This window comes from Cryptotermes secundus, unplaced genomic scaffold, assembly GCF_002891405.2.
Source record: "Cryptotermes secundus unplaced genomic scaffold, Csec_1.0 scaffold660, whole genome shotgun sequence".
NCBI lineage: Eukaryota > Metazoa > Arthropoda > Insecta > Blattodea > Kalotermitidae > Cryptotermes > Cryptotermes secundus.
Window position 1 is genome coordinate 188,067 of NW_019734321.1, and position 23,808 is coordinate 211,874.

Sequence of the window (23,808 nt, forward strand, 5' to 3'; positions counted from 1 at the left end):
CAGCGAGATGTCCCCACTGGAGCACACACACGTCGTGTCCTGCGTCCCCAACAGCAGCGAGATGTCCCCAGTGGAGCACACACACGTCGTGTCCTGTGTCACCAACATCATGTTTGAGAACTTCCCACTGGATAGAAGCATATTCGTCTCCAATTCTAGAACTGACAGTGACCTTGCAGACACTTTGTTGAAGGCCATTCACGACCTTGCAATGTGGCCTCTCCAGGCATCAAAGCCAAGTAATGCCACTGATAAAAACGCCGAGAAAACAAGTAGCTATATTTTTGTCACGAGGACCATCGAAGACTTGGTGGTTGAGGTTGAGGAGATGTCGGGTGAGGCTTCGTGGGACAGTCGGGGTCGGTTTCTGATTGTGGTCGCTGTTAACATGGCCAGTGCTGAACAGGTGGCACTATCCATTGTTCATGAGTTGTGGGACACGGCCAGAATACCGTATGTTATGGTACTGGTTCAGCAGGACACGTTGCTAAATGTGTACAGCTGGTTTCCCTACACATCACATGAACAATGTGATGATGTGGAAAGCGTAGTCCTCGTGAATCAGTGGGTAATGGAAGGAGAAGGGAGATTTGTCAAAGATGTGAAACTTTTCCCATATAAATTTCCTAACAACTTCCATGGCTGCACTCTTAAAATTTCAGCCACATTTAAGGATTATTCAGAGGATAAATTGGTTAGCAAATTATTTGTGGCTCTAAACCTCACATTGGAGTATGTCTCCGACTTCCCATATGATGCACCGACTTATGAAGCCGTTCAATCTTCTCTAGCAGATTTAGTATTAGGAAAGTCAGATGTGTCATATGGAGGGATTCCACTTATCGAGAAAGCAACCAAATATGCAGACCCTTCTTTCCCGTATTACGTCCTTAAATACAGTTGGTTTGTCCCTTGTCCTAAGCCCTTCTCACGACTTCAAAGGATATCTCATATATTCTCCATCTCTGTGTGGGTTGCTATAATAATTGTGTTGTTTGTGGTTGCTGTGACTTGCTGGTTGCTGGCAAAGCAAACTAATGACTCCCACTCGTACACAACTTTCTCAAACGCCCTATACAATACGTGGGCTGTGACTGTTGGAGTGTCCGTGACAGAAATGCCAAGGAGTTCGAGGCTAAAGTTGACGCTTCTGGTTCTGGTGTGGTATTGCTTCGCCATGAGTACTGTTTTCCAGACTTTCTTCACGAGTTTCCTGGTGGACCCGGGATTCCAGGAGCAGCTAACAACTTTGGAAGAAATACTTGATTCAGGAATAAAATTTGGATTCTCCAATGACACGGATATATTCTACAAAGAATCGTCCGATTGGAGGCACAAGGAAATCCTTGATAGAAGGGAAGAATGCAAGCTACCAAAGACATGCTTAGATAGAATTCGTGAAACAGGCGATTTCGCCATTTTCGTTCAAGACTGGGTTGTTCAGAATTACACAAATGATATCAATAACCCTAATTTCATTTGTCCTTTGAATGACGATAATTCTTTTCTCGTGTTCTTGTCCCTTTATGTCCAGAAAGGAAGCTTTCTTCTTGAATTGATCAACAGATTGGTCACAATTTCCACCGAATCTGGAATGGCCTCGAAAATGGATAGAGACTGTACAATTACAAACAGAGACGCCTCTTATTCGGCTGATATATTTGGTGGATATTTTGTTTTTACTCTAAATCATCTGCGAATTGCCTTTTATATTCTTCTTGTTGGCCAAGGCATCAGCCTTGCTTTGTTCATGTGTGAACACATTTGCCACTCGAGACGAGCATGAACTGGATTACTGTAACCCTTCAGTACTTGGTTTTTGTACTTTTCCATCGTTCGGATTCTAGGTAATAGAGGACACGACGTTTCGGAAACCAGGTCTGTTTCTGTCTTCAGGTGAGAAAGGAAGACACCTACTCAGTTGAGCCCTTTAGAAAGAGCTAATCTTGATCACTGGACCAATGATTGAGACTAGCTCTTTCTGAGGGGCCCAACTGAGTAGGTGTCTTCTGCCCCTCACCTGAGGACGGAAACAGATCCAGTTTTCGAAACGTTATGTTTTCTAGTTTCTAGAATATCGGACGATGGAAAAAGTCCAAAAAATCCAGTAATTCTGTGTGTCATCCGCCATTGTCAGAACCCTTTAAGGCGTGTCCACATTACTCGTCCTCGTGTGACTCGCTATGCTCGCGAGTAATGTGGACGATATGACAAGTCACGAGACAAGCAAATTTTTAATTTAAAAACTATAGCCAATACATTAAAATACGACTACAGCCTATACACACTACGCGTAAATATAGGGATCCTCACGCGCCGAAGCCTGGCGAGCAACTGAAGTAGTGTGGACGAAGATTTACGAGCACTAGTAAAAGACAGACGAGCACGAGCACGAGCACGAGTACGAGTAATGTGGACGCACCTTTAGAATCTACTCCTTCAGTACTTGCAGAACTCATTTCCTCGTGTTGTTGCCAGTTCTCGGGAAAGCGACATCTTGTGACATGAGAGAAATCCACAGGTACTTCTGGAAGGAAGCACTCGACAAGCAGATATTTGAAAATTATCTTCAGGAGCGCAAATGTTACGTAATGGAGAAGCAATTCATAAACTGTTGTGAGGAATACGTCTCCACCTCCAAGATCGGAAAGTTCTTGAAGCAAGTAACCCACAAGACGTAGGCTTCATGCAGAACTACTGATCCACGCGGTGTTGCCTCTCAGTCGAAAGAACTGTTCACAGTGGCAGCTGTGGGAACCTCAAATCCAGCAAAGCAGAATTCTGCTTGTCTCCAATCTGGTTACTCTGTTGGCATATTATTAGTTTAGAGATAGGAGTACTCCGAAACGTCAGTATGCTTCTATCTGATCACATAGCACCTCAGAAGGCAACATTGACTATATTCGCTGCTGTGGGAATCTTAAATGCCAGATATTATAACTTTCACTTTTTCTCATTTTAATCTTATTTATTGCAGTATTCTTAATAAGATTAACTTATTTTTATGTGAGCCTCATTATTTTAAGTGAATTAATACTGTTAATGTGTCCTTTCAGTTTTTCTCTATAACTCCGTTTGTTACAAAGAGAATAAAGATGGCTACGTCTTGATAACAATCATAAACACACAAAATTCATCCTGTGGATGTTAAATATACTGGGGCAATCAAGAAGAATTTTAAGAAGAAAGCAGTCTTCTGGGATTTGGCACCGTGTATATGTGGTGTTAACCGACGTTTCGGAGGAACGTATCGCCTCCATCTTCAGGGTAGAAGAAAAAATATAAGAAATCTGCAAGCAAAGAGACCATGAGAACCAGTTCTCACGGTCTTTTTGCTTGCAGATTTCTTTTTTTTTTTCTTCTACCCTGAAGATGGAGGCGATACGTTCCTCCGAAACGTCGGTTAACACCACATATACACGGTGCCAAATCCCAGAAGACTGCTTTCTTCATAGTCACCGCCGTGAAAGCCTCAAATCTTACAAGAAGAATTTTAGTTAAATTTGAAAATGAATTTAAAACAGATAAAATCCGGGAGTTCTAGCTACAACATATTTGTTTAAATAGCACTGCAGAACATTTATGTAAGCTCTATAAAAAGACGATACTGTAATTCACTGAGAGAAGGCTCAGAAGTTGTACTTGTTTTTTTTAATGTAATGGCGCAGGTTTGAAGAAACGAATGAGATTTGTCTGAACCGACAAGTGACTCATCTGCTTTCTAAATGCCGTATAATTTTAAGCATGTACTCAACTGTGAACAGCAGATCCGGATGAACTCTAACGGGACCAGTGAGGGCTTTCCTTGTTTGGGTTATATTGCTACTGCATAAAACAGTGTAATTATTACACACCTGTAAACCAATGGCATTTACAATGAATACAGGATTATAAATATGTTGGGTATGAGGGTTTTACACTGATACTGCTGATTTACACCATACAACTGTCTGTTAGCTGCCTTTTTCTTACTGATTTCATGCATGGTCAGTTTTTGACCCTGAAGATGGAGGCAGCATGTACCTCTGAAATGTCAGACTTATATTGGCATCACATCCCAATATTATAAATACTCTGACATCTGGCTTGTAATTTTTAAAATCTTTTATTATACATATTTTTTCAATTCTTTAACTACAATATAGGCGGTTCGGTCTGGACTACTTGTTTGGGGGGTATCTGTATATGTGGGTATGTTTTGGAGAGGCGGGTGGTATGAGGTGGGGGGGGGAGAATGCTGTAATCAGGGTTACAGTCTCGTTAAGCGGATAGCTTCGTTTCTAACCAACATAAAATTTAAAGTTTCAATAGAAAGCGAACATTCTCCGCCCAGGAAAGTAGCGCCAGGGGTTCCACAAGGTTCCTTCCTTGCCCCTGTGCTGTACAGTTTATACAGAGTGTTTCACGACTTTAGGGCATAACTGCAGGAGGTGATTTCGTAGGTCTTTGTGATCAAAAAAGTACATATAAACATGTGTCCGATTTTGGACGGTTACGGAGTTATGACCGTTTTAAACTCAGAACAGAAGGTAACGATTACTGACAATAAACGGAACAAAATAATAAACCAGCATAATACGTGATACATTTAAAGTATGAATGTAAAGTTAACTTCGTGAAATTACCTTTATTTTTAATTTATTGGTGCTTAAAGCTGATTTTCGAAAATGCCATCGCCGGCCGCAACACAGGCTGCCGCTCGGTTGTGAACCGCGCCGGACATACCAACCCACCACGCCTTAGGTAGCTCTCAAGTGTCGAGATAACGAGAACGCTCTGTCTGTAGCTGGATAAAAACAGTGACCCGCCAGCTGACAGACGCGGTTCACACGAGGGCGTGTACGGGAATGAAAAACGGTCATAACTTCGTAACCGTCCAAAATCGGACACATGTTTATATGAACTTTTCTGATCACAAAGACCTACGAAATCACCTCCTGCAGTTATGCCCTAAAGTCGTGAAACACTCTGTATATAAATGACACCCCCGCGGCAACTGGAACGCCTGGAACACACCTTCCTCTGTTCGCGGACGATGCTTGTCTATGTACAACAGACGAACATGAACTTCGCGTTGTCAACAAACTCCAGCGTGGTCTCACTGTCGTGGGGTCATGGTGTCAGCACTGGAACATGAAGATCGATGAAGGGAAGACACAGGACCCTCAGGACATCTACTTCTCCAGAAGGCGTAGAACGCCCTACAACTAAACGGAAGGAATATCCAATTGGCAAATAGTGCCACCTTCGATAGGAGGATGACATGGAGACTACACACAGAGAAAACCATAGCCAAGGTTTTGGGTACATACATTAGGATATACTCTATATTCAAAAGCAAGCATTTGAGTACACACATTAAATTAATCGTGTACAGAGCACTAATTAGATCAAAAATGACTTATGCCTGTAGTTCTGTATGGGTGTGAACCTTGGTCTCTGACATTAAGGGAGGAACAGACTGAGGGTGTTTGAGAACAGGGTGTTGAGGAGAATATTTGAAGAGAGATGAAGTGATGAGAGATTGGAGAAAACTGCATGATGAGGAACTTCATAACTTGTACTGTTCGCCAAGTATAATTAGAATAATCAAGTCATGGAGAATGAGATGGGCAGGACATGTAGCACGAATGGGGGTAGAAGATGAATGCATATAGGATATTGGTAGGCAAGCCAGAAGGAAAGAGACCAGTAGGAAGACCAAGATGTAGGTGGGTGAACAATATGAAAATGGATCTTAGGGAGGTGGTGTTAGATTGCATGTACTGAATGGACTGGATCGATCTGGCTCAGGGTATGGACCATTAGATGGCTCTTGTGAATATGGTAATGAACCTTGGGGTTCCATAGAATGTTGGGAAGTTCTTGTGTAGGTGCACAATTGGCGGCTTCCCATGAAGGGCTCGGCTCCATGAGTGAGTGACTGAATATGAATGCAATTAAAGTGTTTTTTTTTTTCCTTGGCACTACAGCCCCAGTGGGCCTAGGTCTTCCTCCATGAACTGCTCCGTTCACTTCGGTTTTTCTAGATCTTACACATTCGGTAGGACTCCTTGGGCGGGTGATCAACTAGTCGCAAGGCCTCTACCTGTACACAAACACAGAAAAACGCACACACACAAACTAAACATCCATGTCCTGAGTGGGATTCGAACCCACGATCCCGGTTTCCAAGCGAGCGAAGAGTGTTTATTTCGGTTTAATAGTTTAATTTTCCTTCGGTTAGTGAAAAAGAGAGAGAGAGAGAGAAAGAAAGAATTTCACGTTTGCAACCTCATCATGGGAATGTAAGATCTGAAGTTTGGTTTATGTTGACTCAGAAATTCCCGCATCAGAGGTGCTCTTACTTGAGCTGTATTAAGAATCTTACATGCGATTTTGAATTCAAAACGGCATGAAGTTAGTTTTACACATTTTAAGCAATACTTGTTTTAATTAACCATGTCTTGATGGACGCACTTTCGGTATTTTGAAAGTAATATTGTCTAACCTGTTACTGGAGGTGAAGTGGGGAGCGTCAGGTCTCTATTGGTTAATTTTAAAGTTGGCTTCGGAGGGAGTCATCATACAATTAATTTTCAACGACTGCGGTGTAATCGTGTGAAGTGAAGTTTGGAGTTATGCTGATGGTCATCTAATAGAGGATTTTGAGGTATGCTATGCAAATGACCACATATTTCCTCAGTAATGCATGAAATTCGAATAATGACGTTTACATAACCAAAATGGAGACACACTTTGTAGTGGTGTGTCGTGTTTTTCCGTTTCGTGTTATGTTTGTATCGATTGTCGGCTAGTGTTAAAGTATGAAGCTTTTTAATTTCTCGGTGTAAATTTTGTTAGATGTAAGTGTATATGCGTCAGCTCTGTATCCAATTTCTGCTAAAAGATTTGTTCTCATTTTCAGGTTTATTGACAAATCCCGGAAATAGTGTACGGAACATTTCAGTGAAATTAGAACAGTGAAGATGTCACTTTCATTATTGGCATCATATGACGACTTGATAAGATGTTCAACAGTATTGGCACAGAGTAGCTGTGAGCCTGGTGAGTGGATACTTTGGAGTGATACATATACATATGTTTAAAATATGTGCCATAAATTTTCAATGTTTTATGAAGATTTGATGGCAGATTTCCTTTCCCCCACACACACATTCCAGAAGTGCAGCTTTAAAGCGTTGACAATCCTATTATCACATGAACTTTTGTGTACAATAGGAAAGTAAGATAAGGTAAAGCTATCCTTGTAACAGGCCATTGAGGCCTGTAAGGTTGTGAGATGATGAGGCTCCCACATTTTCTAGATAATTGGCTCAAAGATGGCAGTGAGGTTGTTAGTCTTATGCAGCAGCTGTCCTTTACCCCCAAGAAGATTCCTGGTACTCCTTTCTGTTAGAGGTTGATTTGACCCCAGGGTCATAGTGGGTCTGGAAGGATAGGTCTTTTGAAAAAATATAATATTCACCATTCATAACTGTGAATGTGTACTTAAATTTGCATAAAATTCAGTAACATTTGTTTTCCATAGATCCTTTGTAAGCTTAGGCCAAGGCTGTAGAACAAGCCATAGTATAAATATAATACTTGCTTCCAATGTAAATATATATGCAGGCATCTATGATCATACAGTATTATATCAAAATAATCATACCAAAAAGCATCACCATTTTTACTTGCATACATTTATAATTGACCATTTTTAATTGAGATAATTTCTTCTGTGGAGTAAAATGAGTGAAATAGGAGATACTCTTTTAATCCTGGCTTACTTGGTTTTATATTATGATTTAAACTTCTTTTTGTACTAGAAAGGTTATTAATAACTGAATTCCATCATATTAAACTTTTCCCATATTTACTGGATCAGTGTTTATAACATCACTTGAGAGTTAATCTCCAGTTACTTGTATTCTTGTTCAAAAGTTGATTTTCTGTTAACAAAATCTGGAATTCAGTTAACAAGGTTGAAAGATGCATTCATCCTCACTACGCACTATAATCTCTCAAGAGTGCTGAATTTCATATGGTTTAATCATTATGGCTCTATGTGAAACCTATTGTGTGATTTGTTGAGTAGGACACTTTGTGAAACAGAGATAATCTACTGTCTCTTGGGATGAAGTTTTATTATGGGTTTTTCTGTGTGTATTTATTATCCTTCAGTTGTGATAATATAAAGTTATGAACATATGGAGTGCCATCTCCTTACTGTGTTTTGCTAGTCATGTTAAGCTGAAGATTCTGTTGGTTGGGTATGATTTTCACCTGTCATTGGGAGTGAAACCTACCCTTGCCAAGGGGAGTGGAGGTCAAGAAGTTTTCCGTCTGAATTGAAAGCTTCAGGAAAACACTAATTCTGGAAGCATGTATTTTAAATTATCTAAAGCGGAGGTCAGAAGACCTATCTTAGAAATGTTGATTTTGTCAGGATTTCTTATCTTGTGGGATGTCATACCAAGGCTTCAGAGGAACACATTCCTCTGAAATGTCAGTTGACTTTCAGTGGACTCACTCACTCATGGAGCTGAGCCCTTTTTGAGAAGCTGCCAATTGTGCAGCTATTTAAGAACTTCCCAGCATTTATGCAACTTGAAGGTTCATTACCATGTTCCCAAGAGCCCTCCACTGGTCCCTATCCTGAACCAGATCAATCCAATCCATACCATCTTATCCTCTCTATCTAAGATCAATTTTAATATTGTCCACTCACCTGTGTCTTGGTCTTCCTACTGGTCTCTATCTCTCTTGCTTTCACACTGATATGCTCTGTTTCAGTGGGCAGCATATTGCTATATCCCAGAAGGTAGAGCTGTTCATAACCACCACTGTGAGAACCTCAGGTCTTTCTTAATTTTGTCATATATGTATATGCATTTTTCTTAGCTACCTCAAGCTGTGCCATTTGATTCACATGTAGTTAAGGGTTGTGTATATCTGCCCACTTTTTTTAGTTGATTACTTGTAAAGATATTTTTAATGTTTTTAAACGTCATTTTTAATGGCTAATATTTTGTATTTTTTAAACAGACAATTAGAAAAAATTATCAGAATTTTCTTACATGTGAAATGTCATCTGATACAGAGAATCCTGAGGTACATGTGTGTCAAATTTCATAAATGTACAGTTTGTGGTTGCTTACAGAAATGTGTCTGAATTTGATAACATTAGAATGGCAGAGACAGGGCTAGCCTGCACTTAGTGAAGGAACTGTGGGTACTGAGAAGTCACTAGATTCTGTAGCATTACTTAAGGAAGTCTTTTCTTTTTTTCCCTCTGAAGAATTCATCCGCTTTGCCCTGAATCAAGAAGGATGTCGGCAGAAGTGGTTGGCTGCTGTGCTGGAAGCACAGAGACTGCAAGCGGAACTGGAGAAGGCAAATCAAAACAACACTGTCTTAGAAGCAAAATTAAAGCATGCTCGCCTGATGCTGGATAAGGAGAAGAAGAAGCGCCTTCTAGCTGAGGGCAGCAGTGCTGCTATGGTGAGAAAACTAAGGTTACCTTTATGAGGGCTAAAATCCTGTGGACGACTCACCCTGTTAAGATAGGCAAAGGTAAACAGGTAAAGTCGTCCCTTTGCTGAATTAATTAAGCACTACACCATGAAGACGCACGGGGGAGAGGCATTATAGCTCCACCATTCTTGACCTCGGTGCTAGATAGAAGTGAGTGGTCAGCTACATGTGCCTGTACTTTTACCCCCGGGGAAACAGACACTGGTATCAATTTGATGGGAGACAGGGTGGGCCCTGGAGCCAGTCTGGATACTGGGGAGTAGAGAGAATCTTGCCCCTGCCAGGAATCAAACTCTGGTCGTCCAGCCCATAGCGTTGCTACGCCAGCTAAGCTATGTGTATGTACCTCTTCATGTAGTGTATTTATTTTTATTATTATTGCTCATATTCTGTGTTCTGTGATCTGGGTATCTGTAATGTTTGAATCTAGAGCAGAGTCCTTGAGAAGCTTATAGACTCTCCGTCAAATTTATCCACCTTCTATGGTTATGATTGCTGTGATTACCAAATTCCTATTTCTCTTCATTACTGATGTCACCACATTTCAGTGGCTCTTACCTCAAAAGTTTGTGCAGTTGTCACATTGTTAGTCTGGCAGACAGCAAGGAGGGAAGAAGTGAGGAAGAATCAGACAAGGAGAAAGACAGAAGGGGTGACAAGTGGTCAGTGGGTAGCCACGAGAGGGGTACAGAGGATATAGGGTAATTCGTTGGTTTTGCTGCAGGTAAATTGCAGGGGTATCCTTAATAAGTCTTTGGATTCTTGGAATTTAGTTGGCACATATAATCCTGATGTTATGATAGGTACGGAGTCATGGCTTAGAGAGGAAATCAGCAGTGCTGAAGTATTTAGGGACGATTATGCAACTATCAGAGGTATGAATACTCGAAGTGGTGGAGTGTTCATTTGTGTAAAAAATTACATTGCTTGCGTGGAACTATGGGTGGGTGAGAATTTCAAGATGATACCAGTTGAAGTGAAAGGCAGGTACCCTAAATTTATGTGGGAAATTGTAGGCTTCTACAAAGTCCCAGAGTTATAGAAATTTTGGCGGTTCAAGCTTATTTAGGAAATTCTACAAAGTGTAGCATCATTGGAGGAAATTTAAACTTGCCCTGTTCAGATTGGAACAGTAACGGGGAATGCACTAGCAGAAGTCAGGCATTTGTAAATAGACTGGTATGGGAGAATGGGTACACGCAGGTAGTGGATGGTCCCACCGGAGGTGACACGTTGCTGGATGCATGTTTAGTCCAACCGGAAAGTTCGTTCTCCTCTTGCAGCATAGTACAGGGGATCAGTAACCATTGTGGGGCATTATTAGAAGTAGAATAGGAAGAAAATTACTGTCGATCTCAAGTAGAAAGACTAGTTCTGGTGTACCATAATGCAAATGTTTTAGCACGATACTTGAGAATATTGAAAGATTTATCGCACATAAAATATTGTGAAAAATTCGGACCCTGAATGGGACAATAAGGAAGTGTAGAAGTTAAAGTTAAAGGCCAGAAAAGCATATAATAGAATAAAATTAGGACAGCAGTACTGAGAGAAATGGAAACAACTACCAAAGCAGTTGCTGTTAGCCAAATAAATGCACAGGATACACTTTTAAGGTCTGTACTAAAAAATGGAGGTAAGTGCTGGGCTGAGTTCTGCAAGTAAGTAAAAAGATGTAAAGGCAAAAGGAAAATATTCTTGCAATTGAAGATGGTAATGGATGGCTCATTACTGATTCAATAGAAAAGGCTAAGTGCCTTAATTTCTGTCATTTTTCGGTATTCACCTGTGAGTGTAGCATCCTGCAAATACAGTGTGCTAACTCAGGTGAACCCTTTTGGCATTAGTACTAAAATGATTGGGAAAAGTTTAGCAGCGATAGGTGAAAACAAATCATTAAGACCAGACAGTGCTTCTTGCGAAATTCTAAAACTGGACAGGGAAGTCATGATTCCATACCCTGCACGATTGTCGGACATAACAAGTAATAATGCCACTATCCCAAGTGACTGAAAAAAAAGCCATATTGGTTCCTGTTTACAAGGGGGGGGGGGGGGCCAATCGCTGGTCTCAAATTACAGATTAATCAGTATAACTTCAGTGGTCTGCAAGCAAATTGAACGTGTTATTGCATCATACCTGAGGAAAATGTGGGATAAAAAGGATTGGTTATTCAAGGGTCAACATAAATTCACGCACACACCAATGGAATAACAGGGTTATTCAACCCGCTTCTAAGCAACGGCTTGGTGAACACAATTCAGCGTAAGTGCAATGACACGACACTCCAGCATTGCTTAGCTGTCACGTGACTTGTGTTTTCTGTGTGGTCTGTGATACAGAACAGTAGAACTGTGTTTTCTGTGTCGTCTGTGCCATGGCATGTAATGTTAGTGTGCTTGCAGCTTACTTTTAGTTGAGTTGCGAGGTTCCAGGGCGACTGAACAAGAAATGGCAAGAAGACTTCATAATGAGTTGAAGTGGTACTTTCATTGTTGAGATTTGTTGCCAGGAGATGATGACTAGTGAAGACAGAATCTTAGTGCCTGTGTAACGGTGAACTGTAAATTGCGTAAATCAGCGATAGAGCTGTATTAATTGTAATTAAGAGAGATTGTAAGCAACGCGTCAATAAATCCTATCATCTGAACTGGAACCCATTATTTTTGTCATGCATACCCCCCCTACACGTGACAGTTTTTTATGCATGTACCAAGAACGCATAACGACTGTAATGAAACAACAGTTGATGTTTTATGTTTTTTATAGGAAAAGAAGTTAAACCTTGTGAGGGATCTTGTTTTTGTTGAGGGTTGTGGAAAGATAAATGATGAAACAAAAGAGAAATTAGGATTTTTGAACGTGACTACCAACAGTTTTGCTGGATATGATGAAGTTGCGGGAGGCCATGACACAGCTCCAAGGCTGCACACAATCAGTGAGGCAATGGATTCAACAGGTAAGTGTTCAGCGTGTTTGTTGCACTATATTTCTCTGTTTGTTCATGCTTTCAAAGAAGCTGACTTATATGCACCATATGTATATAAAGAAGATGGGTAAAACTATCCGTGTAACAGGCTGTGGAGGTCCACGGGGTTGTGAGGTGTTGAGACTCCCACATTTTCTAGACAATTGGCTCACAGATGGTGGTGAGGTCAGCCTTACACACTGGCTGCATCTTAACTCCCAGGAAGATTCCTGGTACTCATTTCTGTAGAGACTGAGTCAATGACCCCAGGGCCATAGTGTGGCTGGAAGGATTAGCTCAATTGAAATATCCAGTGACCTCATCAGGAATCAAACCTGCATCCTTCCAGTCTGTAGCATAGAGTTGCAACCAGCTATGCTACCCAGAATGCACCATATATTAATTTGTTAAATTCATCAAGCAATGTTTGTAGTGACATTCAAATTTCTTCTCATGTTTAGTAAAATCCTGTATTTGGTGAATAGTTTTGTTTTCCCAGCCAAAGTCCATTATAAACTGAGCACTATTTTCCCATATTTAATATGGAACCTGCATCTAGTATGTGAAATTTTTGACTTTCCAGAATTTATACCCTGATTTAATGCAATTGTGGTTCAAATAACAGTCAATATTAATTTTTCTTCTTTGCTGCAAATTGTTATAGTGCAGCCATAATCATTGTGAGTGACATCACATATTGAACACAAATCGAAGAGGGCATAATTGCTTTAATTCTAACCTGAAATTTTTATGGCATTTATTTCATGTCAGATATTTTGATAATTAATTTTGATAGTATTGATCATATCATTTTGTATAGAAATAGTTTTGTATCAACTTATAAATAAATAATTCTTTTCATAATTACAAAACCCAGTGCATTATATAAGATGAAAGGTTTGTTGATGTAATTATGTATAACCTTCATTTAGTTAAAACCTCCGCATCCCCCTCCCCCTGAAAGAAAACCATTCTCCCCCAGATGCATTAAATAGGGATTTCACTATAATTTGACTGCATTAGATGTGACAAAGAATTAAATTTTATTGTGCGATTGATGAGCCAATGATGAAATATGGCCAATGAAATTTGGCAGGATTGAGGGGGAACATGCTAGACTCGGCCTACAGCCTATATCCAACCCTGTGTAATCTTGGTGATTGCTGGCCCTAAAGGCTTTCACTGTAAGGCCACAGGAACAGCAGAACCAACACTGAGCACAAATTCTTTATAGCAATCAACTGGAGATTAATTGTTATTTGCTACTGGCTAATGTTGGACATAATGCAGTTCTATTTGGATCTGGCTGTAGGAGCATGTCTCAGCTCTCCTGCTAAATGTGATTATTCTTTAGTAATCTGATGGCTCTCATTTTTTTCTTTAGCACAAACACTTCTAGATAAAAATATTTTACCGTACATAGCCCATATTTGTGATGCAGAGCACAAGCCAGAAATTTATGGTTTATACAAGAGTTATCCAGAATGTAAAGACCGTTTGGTGATTAAAAAATAATGAATAAAATAAAAAAAATTATGTCATTACTACATAACTTAAATCATTTTTTTACATAATCCCCATGAAGATTCAGGCACTTGTCATATCATGTGATGAGTTTCTGTGTGCCTGCAGCATACACGTCTGCCACCAGTCTTTAACCTCCACCTCCTCTTTCTTCTTCTTCTTCTTCTTCTTCCTCATCCTCTTCTCCTCCTCCTCTTTCTCCTCCCCCCTTCTTCTTCTTCTTCTTCTTCTCCTTCTTGTGTGTGCCACCCAAAGACTGCTTCACGTGTGTGTGAACAAGTGGAAATCCCTTGGAGGTGTGTTCGGACTATGGGGAAGATGGAAAGAAATGTCCCAGGCCCCGTCAGCAAGCAGCACATGTGTGCTAGCAGTTTCTACTTTCTGGATGACACACCACGTATCTCTGTTAGCATGCAGTACAGATTCAGTTTTCTTCTGTATATTTTTATTACAATTGCGAACTGAAAGAGTTCCATAGGAATGCATCTCCACTTATAACATCTAAGTGAGTCGGTAGAATAATATGGTTCGTATCACAGAATTTCATGGTAAATTTTAAGAACAGATCCCTTCCATAATGTGGGTGCATCTTGTGTTTGGTAGTAGGAATTAATGCATTCAGGAAGGCATGTCTGTTTCAGGCTCACTGTTGTCTGACTTAAGCTACTCACGTTCTGAAGATGATTTGGATTCCACTCTGACACGATGTGGAAAAGTTTGGAAAAAACATAGACCCTCTCTAACAGCAGGTGATGACCCACCAAGTGCCAAGAGGCGACGTTCTGCTGTAGAGAAAACCATTCAGGTAGGATTAGGGGTTCTCATAGTAGTGGTTATGAGGTAGTTTATCTCCTGGATTATAATGCCATGTAGTCTGTGAAAGGGCCGTACCATAGCTCAGGCGATTAGTCACCGACTTCCCACTCTGGCAGCCTGGTTTTGAGATCAGGTCATGTCGGATTTGTGGTGGACAAAGTGCACTGGGTCAGATTTTCTCCAAGTACTTTGGTTTCCCCTGCCAATTTTCATTCTGCCGACTGCTCCACAATCACCATCATCTATCATCTGGGGCTGGTACAGTAGGTCAGCTAGTGGCTGCAGTACCAAGTGGACTCAAGTCTCACCCCACCCAAAGAAACAAAAAAAAAACACTAGTCTGTTGAAAATCAACCAGTGTTTCACTTTCCTCTTCAGATTTCCATTTTCTTGCTTGGTTTGTTCCTCAACCCTGAAGATGGCGGTGTGTTCCTCTGAAATGTCCCTTTGTTTTCAACGGAGTACACAGTCAGCTGTCGAGGTATTTCTCTACCCCATGGGGGAGCGATTGAAAATACCTTGCACAATTATAAAGTTTGTACTCTTGCTTATCCAGGATTTAAGAAAGCTTACTCGTCATAGGACAACAGCATCACTTTGTGTACGGGGATGATGCAGGCTGCTCACATATATTACAGATTACAAGTTAATGGTATGCCCAGTATGCATCAGTGTTTCACAGCAGGTATCTCTGATTTTGGTATCAATGTGTATTGTAAGTTGCATGAAGACATGGCAGTATACTGGGTGGTGTAAAAGTAATGATGTTTTCCTAAAGGGGGGATGAAGTGAAGGACTGTTTGGTATTGCTTCTTGCTCTCGGTACTGGTAGAACTGTAAGATTGTTGCCGTATGTGACTGTACATTTCATTCTTTTTGAAACAATGTTGTATTATGCTTTTTGTTAAATTGTCTTCTGTCGTGAAGAAGCCTGAGCACATTATCACTGAAATACAAATCTTTTCTCTGTATTAATCATTCTGCAGTTTTAAAAATAAAATTATGTGGGCCGTAGTATAAAAGATTGTTAACACCATCCAGTGTGATTGATATATTTTTTTTAATCTTTCATCCTTTTGACATGTTTTGGTCTGGGCGACCATCTTCAGAAGGACATATCAATACGTACGGAAACTACTATTACATTGTGAGTGGTTATTATCAATACATACAGACACTACCATTACAATGTCATGAACATAAAATATTAATTTTTAACAACTACAAGGATGTGCATGAATATTTAAAATTATTATAATTAGTCCATTTACTAGTACGGTTTAAAAAATTTGTTAAAATCTAGAACCAATTTGGGTGATGTCTTTTATACTGCTTCTCTTTCAAGGTTCTAGATTCTTTCTGAAGATGGTCGCTCCTACCACAACATGTCAAGATGAAAGATTAAAAAAAAGAAAAACCATATATCAGTCACACTGGATAATAATAATAATAATAATATTTTATACTATTACTTGTGTGACGGACTATGATGAACCAAGTCAAATATATGGGCCCTATCTTTCCTTAGGATCTCACAAAGTCTTAATCTTACCATGAACTAGGCACCATGAAGATTAAACTTACAGGTTGCTGCCTGTGATGTTCATTGTTATGCACCTGTATATGATGCTAACTAATTTGTCTTGAACTCCACATCCTATGAAAGAGATGCTTCATTAATTGAACCATCATAAGGGATGGACCACTTTACTGTCTCTCATTCTGGTTGGTTGTTTACAAATGCCCCAACATGGGCAGGACGTTTAAGTGCGAGGGTAGAGAACGAGACAGACACACAACTCGGGTATCAGTCATACACCGGCAGTTTGCATATTGACAAGGAACTTGAACTGTGGGCATATGGACCAAAGAAAAGTAAAGGTTTAAGCAACAATTTATTTAATAACTAACAAAATAATAATTAAATAACAAACATACTTGAAGATGGTGCCTAAATATAAATACAGAAAATAATAGCAGGACGAAACCAAAACTGAATTATGATATTTATGTGTGTACGGAGTGGTATCATCAGAACCAAATCAAAATGGGCATACAGAATCAGTCATGAAAGCAGGTAATGGAATTACTATGTGAAGAACTTGTTCGCCACAAATTTGATCTAAGAGTGAGGCTTCAGTTAAAGCAGCCTAATGTTAACTGTCCCAAGCCTTTAGTAGAGCTGAATATCTGCATAAATATAGCCACAGAATGCACAGGTCAACCGTATGTAACATGCTTCACAGATCTCAGACAGATGCATGTATACAATTGAATGCACCGTGTCCAACAACAGGACAGTGCAACACAACACAACTCTGTTCATGTGTACAAGAATTATGCACAGGAAGCTTATTTTGCCATGTGAAATAAAAGAAAGAAATTCAACCTTATCAGTACCATGAATTGACTATGTGGCAAAGGCCTCCAGCCACCGAGATGTCCAACCAATACAAGTCCAGAACTTCAATTTTGAAAGCTATGATACACAACATCAGAGTCACTCTTGAATCAGACAACACTTTTACTTACTTACTTACTTACATACGAGACATCTGTAAAAGAAAGAGGGATGCCAGACAGAAAACAAGAAATAGTACCCTATTCCCATAGGGCTAAAAGGAAGGGATTGGTCCAAGGGAAGCACAGGAGAATAAAGGTAAAAAAGGTAAAGCTATCCCTGTAACAGGCCATGGAGGCCCTAGGGTTGTGAGATGTCTAGGCTTCACGTTTTGTAGACAATAAGCTCACTTATGATGGCGAGGTTGTTGGCCTTACACCGTGGCTGCCCTTTAGTCCGAGAAATATTCCTGGTATCTATTTCTGTTAGAGGCTGAGTCAACCCCAGGGTCATAGTGCGTCTGATAGGATTAGGTCAATTGTAAAATCCAATGACCTCATCAGGAATCATACCCATGACCTTCCAGCTTGTAGCATATTACCTCAACCAACTATGCTACTGCTGCATATGAGGATACCGTGTCATAATTCAGGTGAAAGGGAACGTGATGTGGTAGGACGTCACAAGATGAGACTCACCGATCACGGCTGCTGAGATAAGAGAACAACTCCACTCCTAGGGATAACCTTTGACACAGTTGAACTTCAACATTGTTTCTTGTGATTCTTGTACTCTCAGTTTGATGGGATGGGAATGAATGCAGAAACGGTGGTGGCAACAACAACGCTGACGGTAGGAAAGGAAGGTGGACCCATCAAGGCGTCGGCCAAGCTGGAGGCAGTTCCGAGCAGTGAACCTCGCAACATCGGCAGCAGTAAGCAAGAAGAGGTCAAAAACTGGCGCAATGTGGGCGTCCCATATGTCTCATTGGTACCATCTGCTCCCAGACAATGTACAGGTAAGTCGATGCAACTTTATGAACTGGCTTTGCAAAGATGCTTGCTGAAAGTTGTGCTCTCACCCCAGGGGAAAAGCACAGGTCAAGGGTGCTGAATTTCCACTTTCAGTGAGATATTATTAGCGTGATAAAATTGAGATGAATGAGATGGGTGGGACATGAAGCATGCATGAAGATGGTTGAGGAAAGCATACAAAATTTTGGTTTAAAAGCCTTGAAGGAAGAAACTGCTTGGGATTTCAAGGAATGTATGGGAGGATAATGCTAAAGTGGGTTTGCAGGAAATAGAAGGGAAAATAATAAAGTGATGTTGGGTAATACGGAGTGTATACACAGTGTGTCCAGGTTCTGTTGGGACTGTGTTCATTAAAAATACAAGGCATGAATTATTTTCAAAATTTCACTCTTTATTCAAAATAGTCTCCTTCTGAATCAATCATCATCATCATCATCATCACTGGCACGACAGCCCTTTGTGAGCCCTCAAATTCTTCAGGATTCCTTGCCATTTCTGAATCAATACATAGCTGGAATTGATTGAAAAGTTTTTGAAAACAGTCACTGTACTCCTTTTGTGGAATCGCATTTGAAACTGCAGTAGATTCCCTTTGGATGTCCTGGATGGTGTCGTGACGGTCTCCTTTCATCGCCAACTTAACTTTTGGGAACAACAAGAAAGCTGCTGGAGCCAAATCTGGTGAATACGGAGGATGATCAAGGACTGTGATCCCTTTTCTGACCAAAGAATCGTGCACAATCTTCAATTTGTGGGGTGGGGCATTGTCATGGAGGAGCAACCAGGAGCCTTGCTCTCAATATTCAGGTCAAATTCGAAGAATTCTCGCCCGCAAACGATTGAGGACTCTGAGATAATAATCAGAATTCACAGTTTTACCTTCTGGCAGAAATTCCTTGTGAATGATTCCTTTGGAATCAAAGAAAACAGCTAGCAGTGTCTTTACTCAACTGTTTTGCATGTGCACTTTCTTTGGTTTCGGCTTCTTTGGGCTCAACCACGCTGCACTCTGTGAGAGGCTCATATTGAGAACACCATGTCTCATTGTCAGTAACAATCAATTTTGTAAATTTTGTATCACTTTGGGCTGACCCTAACATGTCTTTGTAGTGTTCCACTCTGGCATGTTTTTCATCGCCTGACTGCGTGTGGTACAAACTGCGCACAGACCCTCCCGTTTGCCCAAATCCTCGGTCAAAATTTGATGCACAATACTTTTGGTATTCCCAAAAGCTCCTTGATGAGTCTTGCAGATGTTGTCTGATGCAAGGATTTGTGTCACTTTTTTCACAGTGGGACTTGTTCTCTGGTTTGATGCACATGGAGCGTCTTCAATGTCCTCCCTGCCATCACAAAAAAATGTTCGAGCGACTCAAACAATCACTACCGTACGCACTTTTCATCATTTTGTATGCTTCTCCGACTGTTTTGCTTAACTTCAAACAAAATTTGATGTTGGCTCTCTTTTCAACCGACATTTTCCGATGAGCGTCAGAACAGTACTGTTACATTTAAGGTCAGAACACATGATGCAGTGATGCTTGCGCTTTGAAATTATAGACAGCCACAGCTGAAACTTCAAGAATCTTAATGCCACAACTCACCAACAGATGGCATTGCAGGGAAGAATTTAAAAAAATGAGTCCTAATGGATCCTGGACACACTGTATAGTTGTAATATTGAAATAGTGGGTATCAGTGAAGTTTTATTAAGTATCAGTGTTTATTTTGTTTGTGAGGGCTAAGTCACTTAGGGACTGTTACAGCTTGTCAGGTTATGGCCGAAAGAAACTATAGAGGAAAAGAGGTTAAATATTTTGACAAAATTTCTGTAGTCAACATTGCCAGAGACATATTTTTTTGACAGATTCTTCTGAATCAGATGAACATGGTTGGGGCTCAAATCAGATGACTCCACTGACATCCAGAAATACAAATATGAGCTCTAATGTTCGTGGGGGCCACTCTCTTGGTTTGAGCAACAAGCTCAAAGTCCGTACGCATGATTTCTGCACTAAGACCATCATCTACCCGGAAAATTGTGGCCCCTGTGGTAAGAGGTACGTAAAAGTGTGGTATGTTGTAGATTAGCCTAGCGTTACCTTCTGATTCATATCCTTGGGAGTTCTCTCATTTTAATTTTTGATAGAGCCATATCTGAAAAGAAGTGTGAGATGTTCAGAATGTTTGTGTGGGGAAGATGTTCGTGGTTGTGCTCTGTCACCTGACCTCACCTTAATGTGGTGGTACGCATATAATTAGAAGCTTTTGTGACAGCTGTGTGCAGTAGTCTTCTCAGTTGATCAGCCGTGTCGGTATGAAGTTATTATTTCACATTTCAGAGACTGAAGTTCAGTCTTATGGCAGCAGTGTAGCACATTGCTTAAACTATTATTTTGGACTTCGTACATCATCAGAATTTTGATACTACAAGGCCGAAGGTCGCAGGTTCGATTCCTGCTGAGGCCATTGGATTTTTCAGTTGGCTGAATCCTTCTAGCTGTGCTGTGGTCCTGGGGTCAACTCAGCCTCTGACAGAAATGTGTACCAGGAATCCTCCTGGGGATAAAGGATGGCTGGCATGTAAGGCTGACAGTCTCACCACCATCTGTCAGCCGACTGTCTAGAAAATGTGGGAGCCTGGATGTCTCACAACCCTATGGGCCCTCCACAACCTGTAACAGGGATAGCTTTACCTTTTTGGCCCCTTTGGTAGGGCTAGCAGGATAGGATTTCTCACCAGAATATGAAAATGGATTATTTCGAAAACAGTGGTTTTGAAAGCTCTAGTGATGGTAAAGAATCACAAATAATAGTTTTAAGCAATTTCAGAGACTGACTCGGTCTCCATCAGGGGTTAATGTGATGTGTGTCATGTCTGCATATTGTATTTATACCACTGAGGGAGGACTGGTCAGACTCAGTTCTGTCCTAGTGCAGACTGCTGTGAGAACTGAGCGGAATCAGTTGCTCAGTAGTTGTAATCCACCTTGCTTGTTGTTGCAGCGTTACAATGTTTTTTTCCTTATGTCTCTTTGTGTCATATATTTATGGGCATCAGGAGTGTTTTAGAGGGACTCAGTGTCCCTGTTCATGTCATTGGGGTATCTCCAGATCTCATACCGCGCTGTCCACGTAGTTTATTGTTCTGGCCAGTACTGCCAGTGCCGACATCATTACATGAAGGTACATGCTGTATCTGGCTATGAAATATGAATCCATGATCTGTCAGCTTGGTTCTACCGGGAAAAGAATGGAATCAACACGCACATTTCTTCTGGTTCACTGAAGCTGGCTGCAATATGAACCATATCCTGCATTGGCCAAATATGAAGGGTGAGTTCATTTGTGGTCTTTTGAGCCGTGCTTGCTGTCGGGACCACACTGCTACACAGAAGTAAAACACAGCACGTTCCTGCTTTAAATGGAGGGGAGCTATCAGTTGCACCCTTCAGACACCTTGCCTTCATGTCAGTTTTGACAGAGGACCCAACTTGTGAAAGGTGCCTACAAGAAGATGAAACAGCCACACATCTTATGTGATTGTGAGGCCATAGCTTACTTAACATTTCGCTACCTGGGTCGGTTCTTCAAGGAACCAAGTGACTTATGGTGCCCCCATAAATAAAGCCTTACATTTCATTCGAAGTGGGGGATTAATAAAGGGTTAATCCAAAGGGGAAGTACAATAGATCATTGAGGGTCATGGTGCAAGGGCCGGATTTTATGGCCCACCCCTCATTCTGCTACTCATACTCATACCTTCGTGTCAACATTGCCTTTGTGTGGTACTTGCTGTTACCACAGATGAGGCTGTGGTGACCAAGTTATTTATTTGTTCTTGTTCATAATGTATTTAACAGTGTTTTCAGTAGCTCAAGTTATGTAGCCTTCCTGGTATTAAAACTTTTAAAGTTTTTAAAATCTTTAAAAATTGTAATACCAGGAAGGCTGCTGTGATTGTGAAAAACTGAATATTGTGTATATTGTATATTCCAGGCACTGTGTGTGTATGTAATTTAGAACTCAGAACACCTATTGTGATAGTGGTTTCCAAATAAGTATTGATGTTCCCTCTGAAGATGATCCGTAAGGATCGAAACATGTAAGGGTACTGAGTTTTCAAGTGGTAAAACTTAAATAGTCACACTGGATGGTGTTTTTGCCTTTGTAATTGTTAGTGTGACGGACCAGAATGAAACAAATGAAATTTAGTTTATGTTCTTTCTGTCAGGTTTTGAAGTGTGGGTTTGTGCACGTGTTTCAGAATGAAATTTGGAAAATTGGCCATGAAATGTCGGGATTGTCGAACATCGTGTCACCCCGAATGCAAAGAACAGGTGCCTTTACCATGTGTGCCAGTGGGCAACACCCCTACTCGAGGAGGGGGTGCCATGGGAACCATTGCTGATTATACCCCACATACAGCCCCCATGATCCCATCGATCATAGTTCATTGTGTCAATGAAGTTGAGCGCCGTGGTCTTAATGAAGCTGGCATCTACAGGTTATCAGGGGCAGATAAAGATGTCAAGGGTCTGAAGGTATGTCTGTCAACACATTGCAATTGAAAAGAAGAAAGTTGTATTGTTAAAGACACTAATCATAATTAGAAAATTGTGAGAGTTTAGGGTGGGAATAAATACAGGATAACTTCTGTAATATGATGATATTGGTACAAAGGATTCCTCAATTTAAATCTGTGATATGATGTGTAATACAGGTGATTCACCCAGAGGAGGCCATGAATTAGTAGTAATAAAGTAAAAGTAAAAAAGTAAAGCTATCCCTGTAACAGGCCGTGGAGACCCATAGGCTCGTGAGATGTCGAGGTTCCCACATTTTGACAATCGGCTCACAGATGGTGGTGAGGTTGTCAGCCTTATGCACTGGCTGGCCTTTACCCCCAGGAAGATTCCTGGTACTACTTTCTGTCAGAGGCCGAATTGATCCCAGGGCGATAGTTCGGCTGGAAGGATTAAGTCAACTGAAAAATCCAGTGACCTCATCAGGAATCGCTATGCTACCGCATGTCCCTTACTAATTATAAATCGAGCAATGATTTATTGAAGAAAATGAAACTTTGTGAGTACATACATTGGTAGATGCAGAAATAACTGTAACTGAGACCAGTTCCATATTTGTCAGTTCATAGCAGAAATTTGCAGCTAATTACAGCATGGGGTGATTTACTGAGAGGAAACTCTGAATTAATAATTGTGTTATTATTATTGGACTTTGGAGATAGATGAAGAACTGTGTGTTTGCTTCATAGACTGGCAGAAGGCATTTGACCGGGTAAACTGGACCAAATTAATGCAGATCCTAACAGAAACAGGTATCGATTGGCGTGAAAGAAGATTGATTAGCAAATTGTACATGGATCAGAAAGTTAGAGTACGACTGGACAGAGGGGAGACAGGAAGTGTGCAGATTGGAAGAGGAGTTCGACAAGGATGCTGTTTATCACCAATTCTGTTCAACTTGTACAGCGAATGCCTTACCAAGGAAGCTCTGGATGGGCTCGGAGACTTCAAAGTAGGAGGGCAAATTATTCAAACTGTGAAATATGCAGATGACCTTGTGTTAATGGCTAAGGAAGAAAC

General features: G+C 40.7%; 1 protein-coding gene and 1 non-coding gene across 4 annotated transcripts in view; both read left to right on the plus strand.

Moving 5' to 3' along the window:
• The first annotated feature begins 6,529 nt into the window (after window positions 1-6,529).
• Window positions 6,530-23,808, plus strand: part of LOC111868620 (rac GTPase-activating protein 1) — a 26,996-nt gene continuing 9,717 nt past the window's right edge. The window contains exons 1-8 of one of the 3 annotated variants that reach the window (XM_023859440.2): window positions 6,530-6,652; window positions 6,908-7,047; window positions 9,284-9,486; window positions 12,289-12,478; window positions 14,653-14,816; window positions 17,967-18,186; window positions 20,070-20,262; window positions 22,470-22,746. In XM_023859440.2, the coding sequence (XP_023715208.1) occupies window positions 6,969-7,047; window positions 9,284-9,486; window positions 12,289-12,478; window positions 14,653-14,816; window positions 17,967-18,186; window positions 20,070-20,262; window positions 22,470-22,746 (1,326 nt within the window). In that variant the 5' untranslated portion in view covers window positions 6,530-6,652; window positions 6,908-6,968. Of the gene's footprint in view, window positions 6,653-6,732; window positions 6,805-6,907; window positions 7,048-9,283; window positions 9,487-12,288; window positions 12,479-14,652; window positions 14,817-17,966; window positions 18,187-20,069; window positions 20,263-22,469; window positions 22,747-23,808 lie in introns of those variants that run through there. The other 2 variants (XM_023859442.2, XM_023859441.2) reach the window with 2 other exon arrangements.
• On the plus strand, window positions 13,549-13,854 carry LOC111868624. The gene has a single exon (XR_002843538.1). It is a non-coding gene; the product is annotated as a small nucleolar RNA U85 (small nucleolar RNA).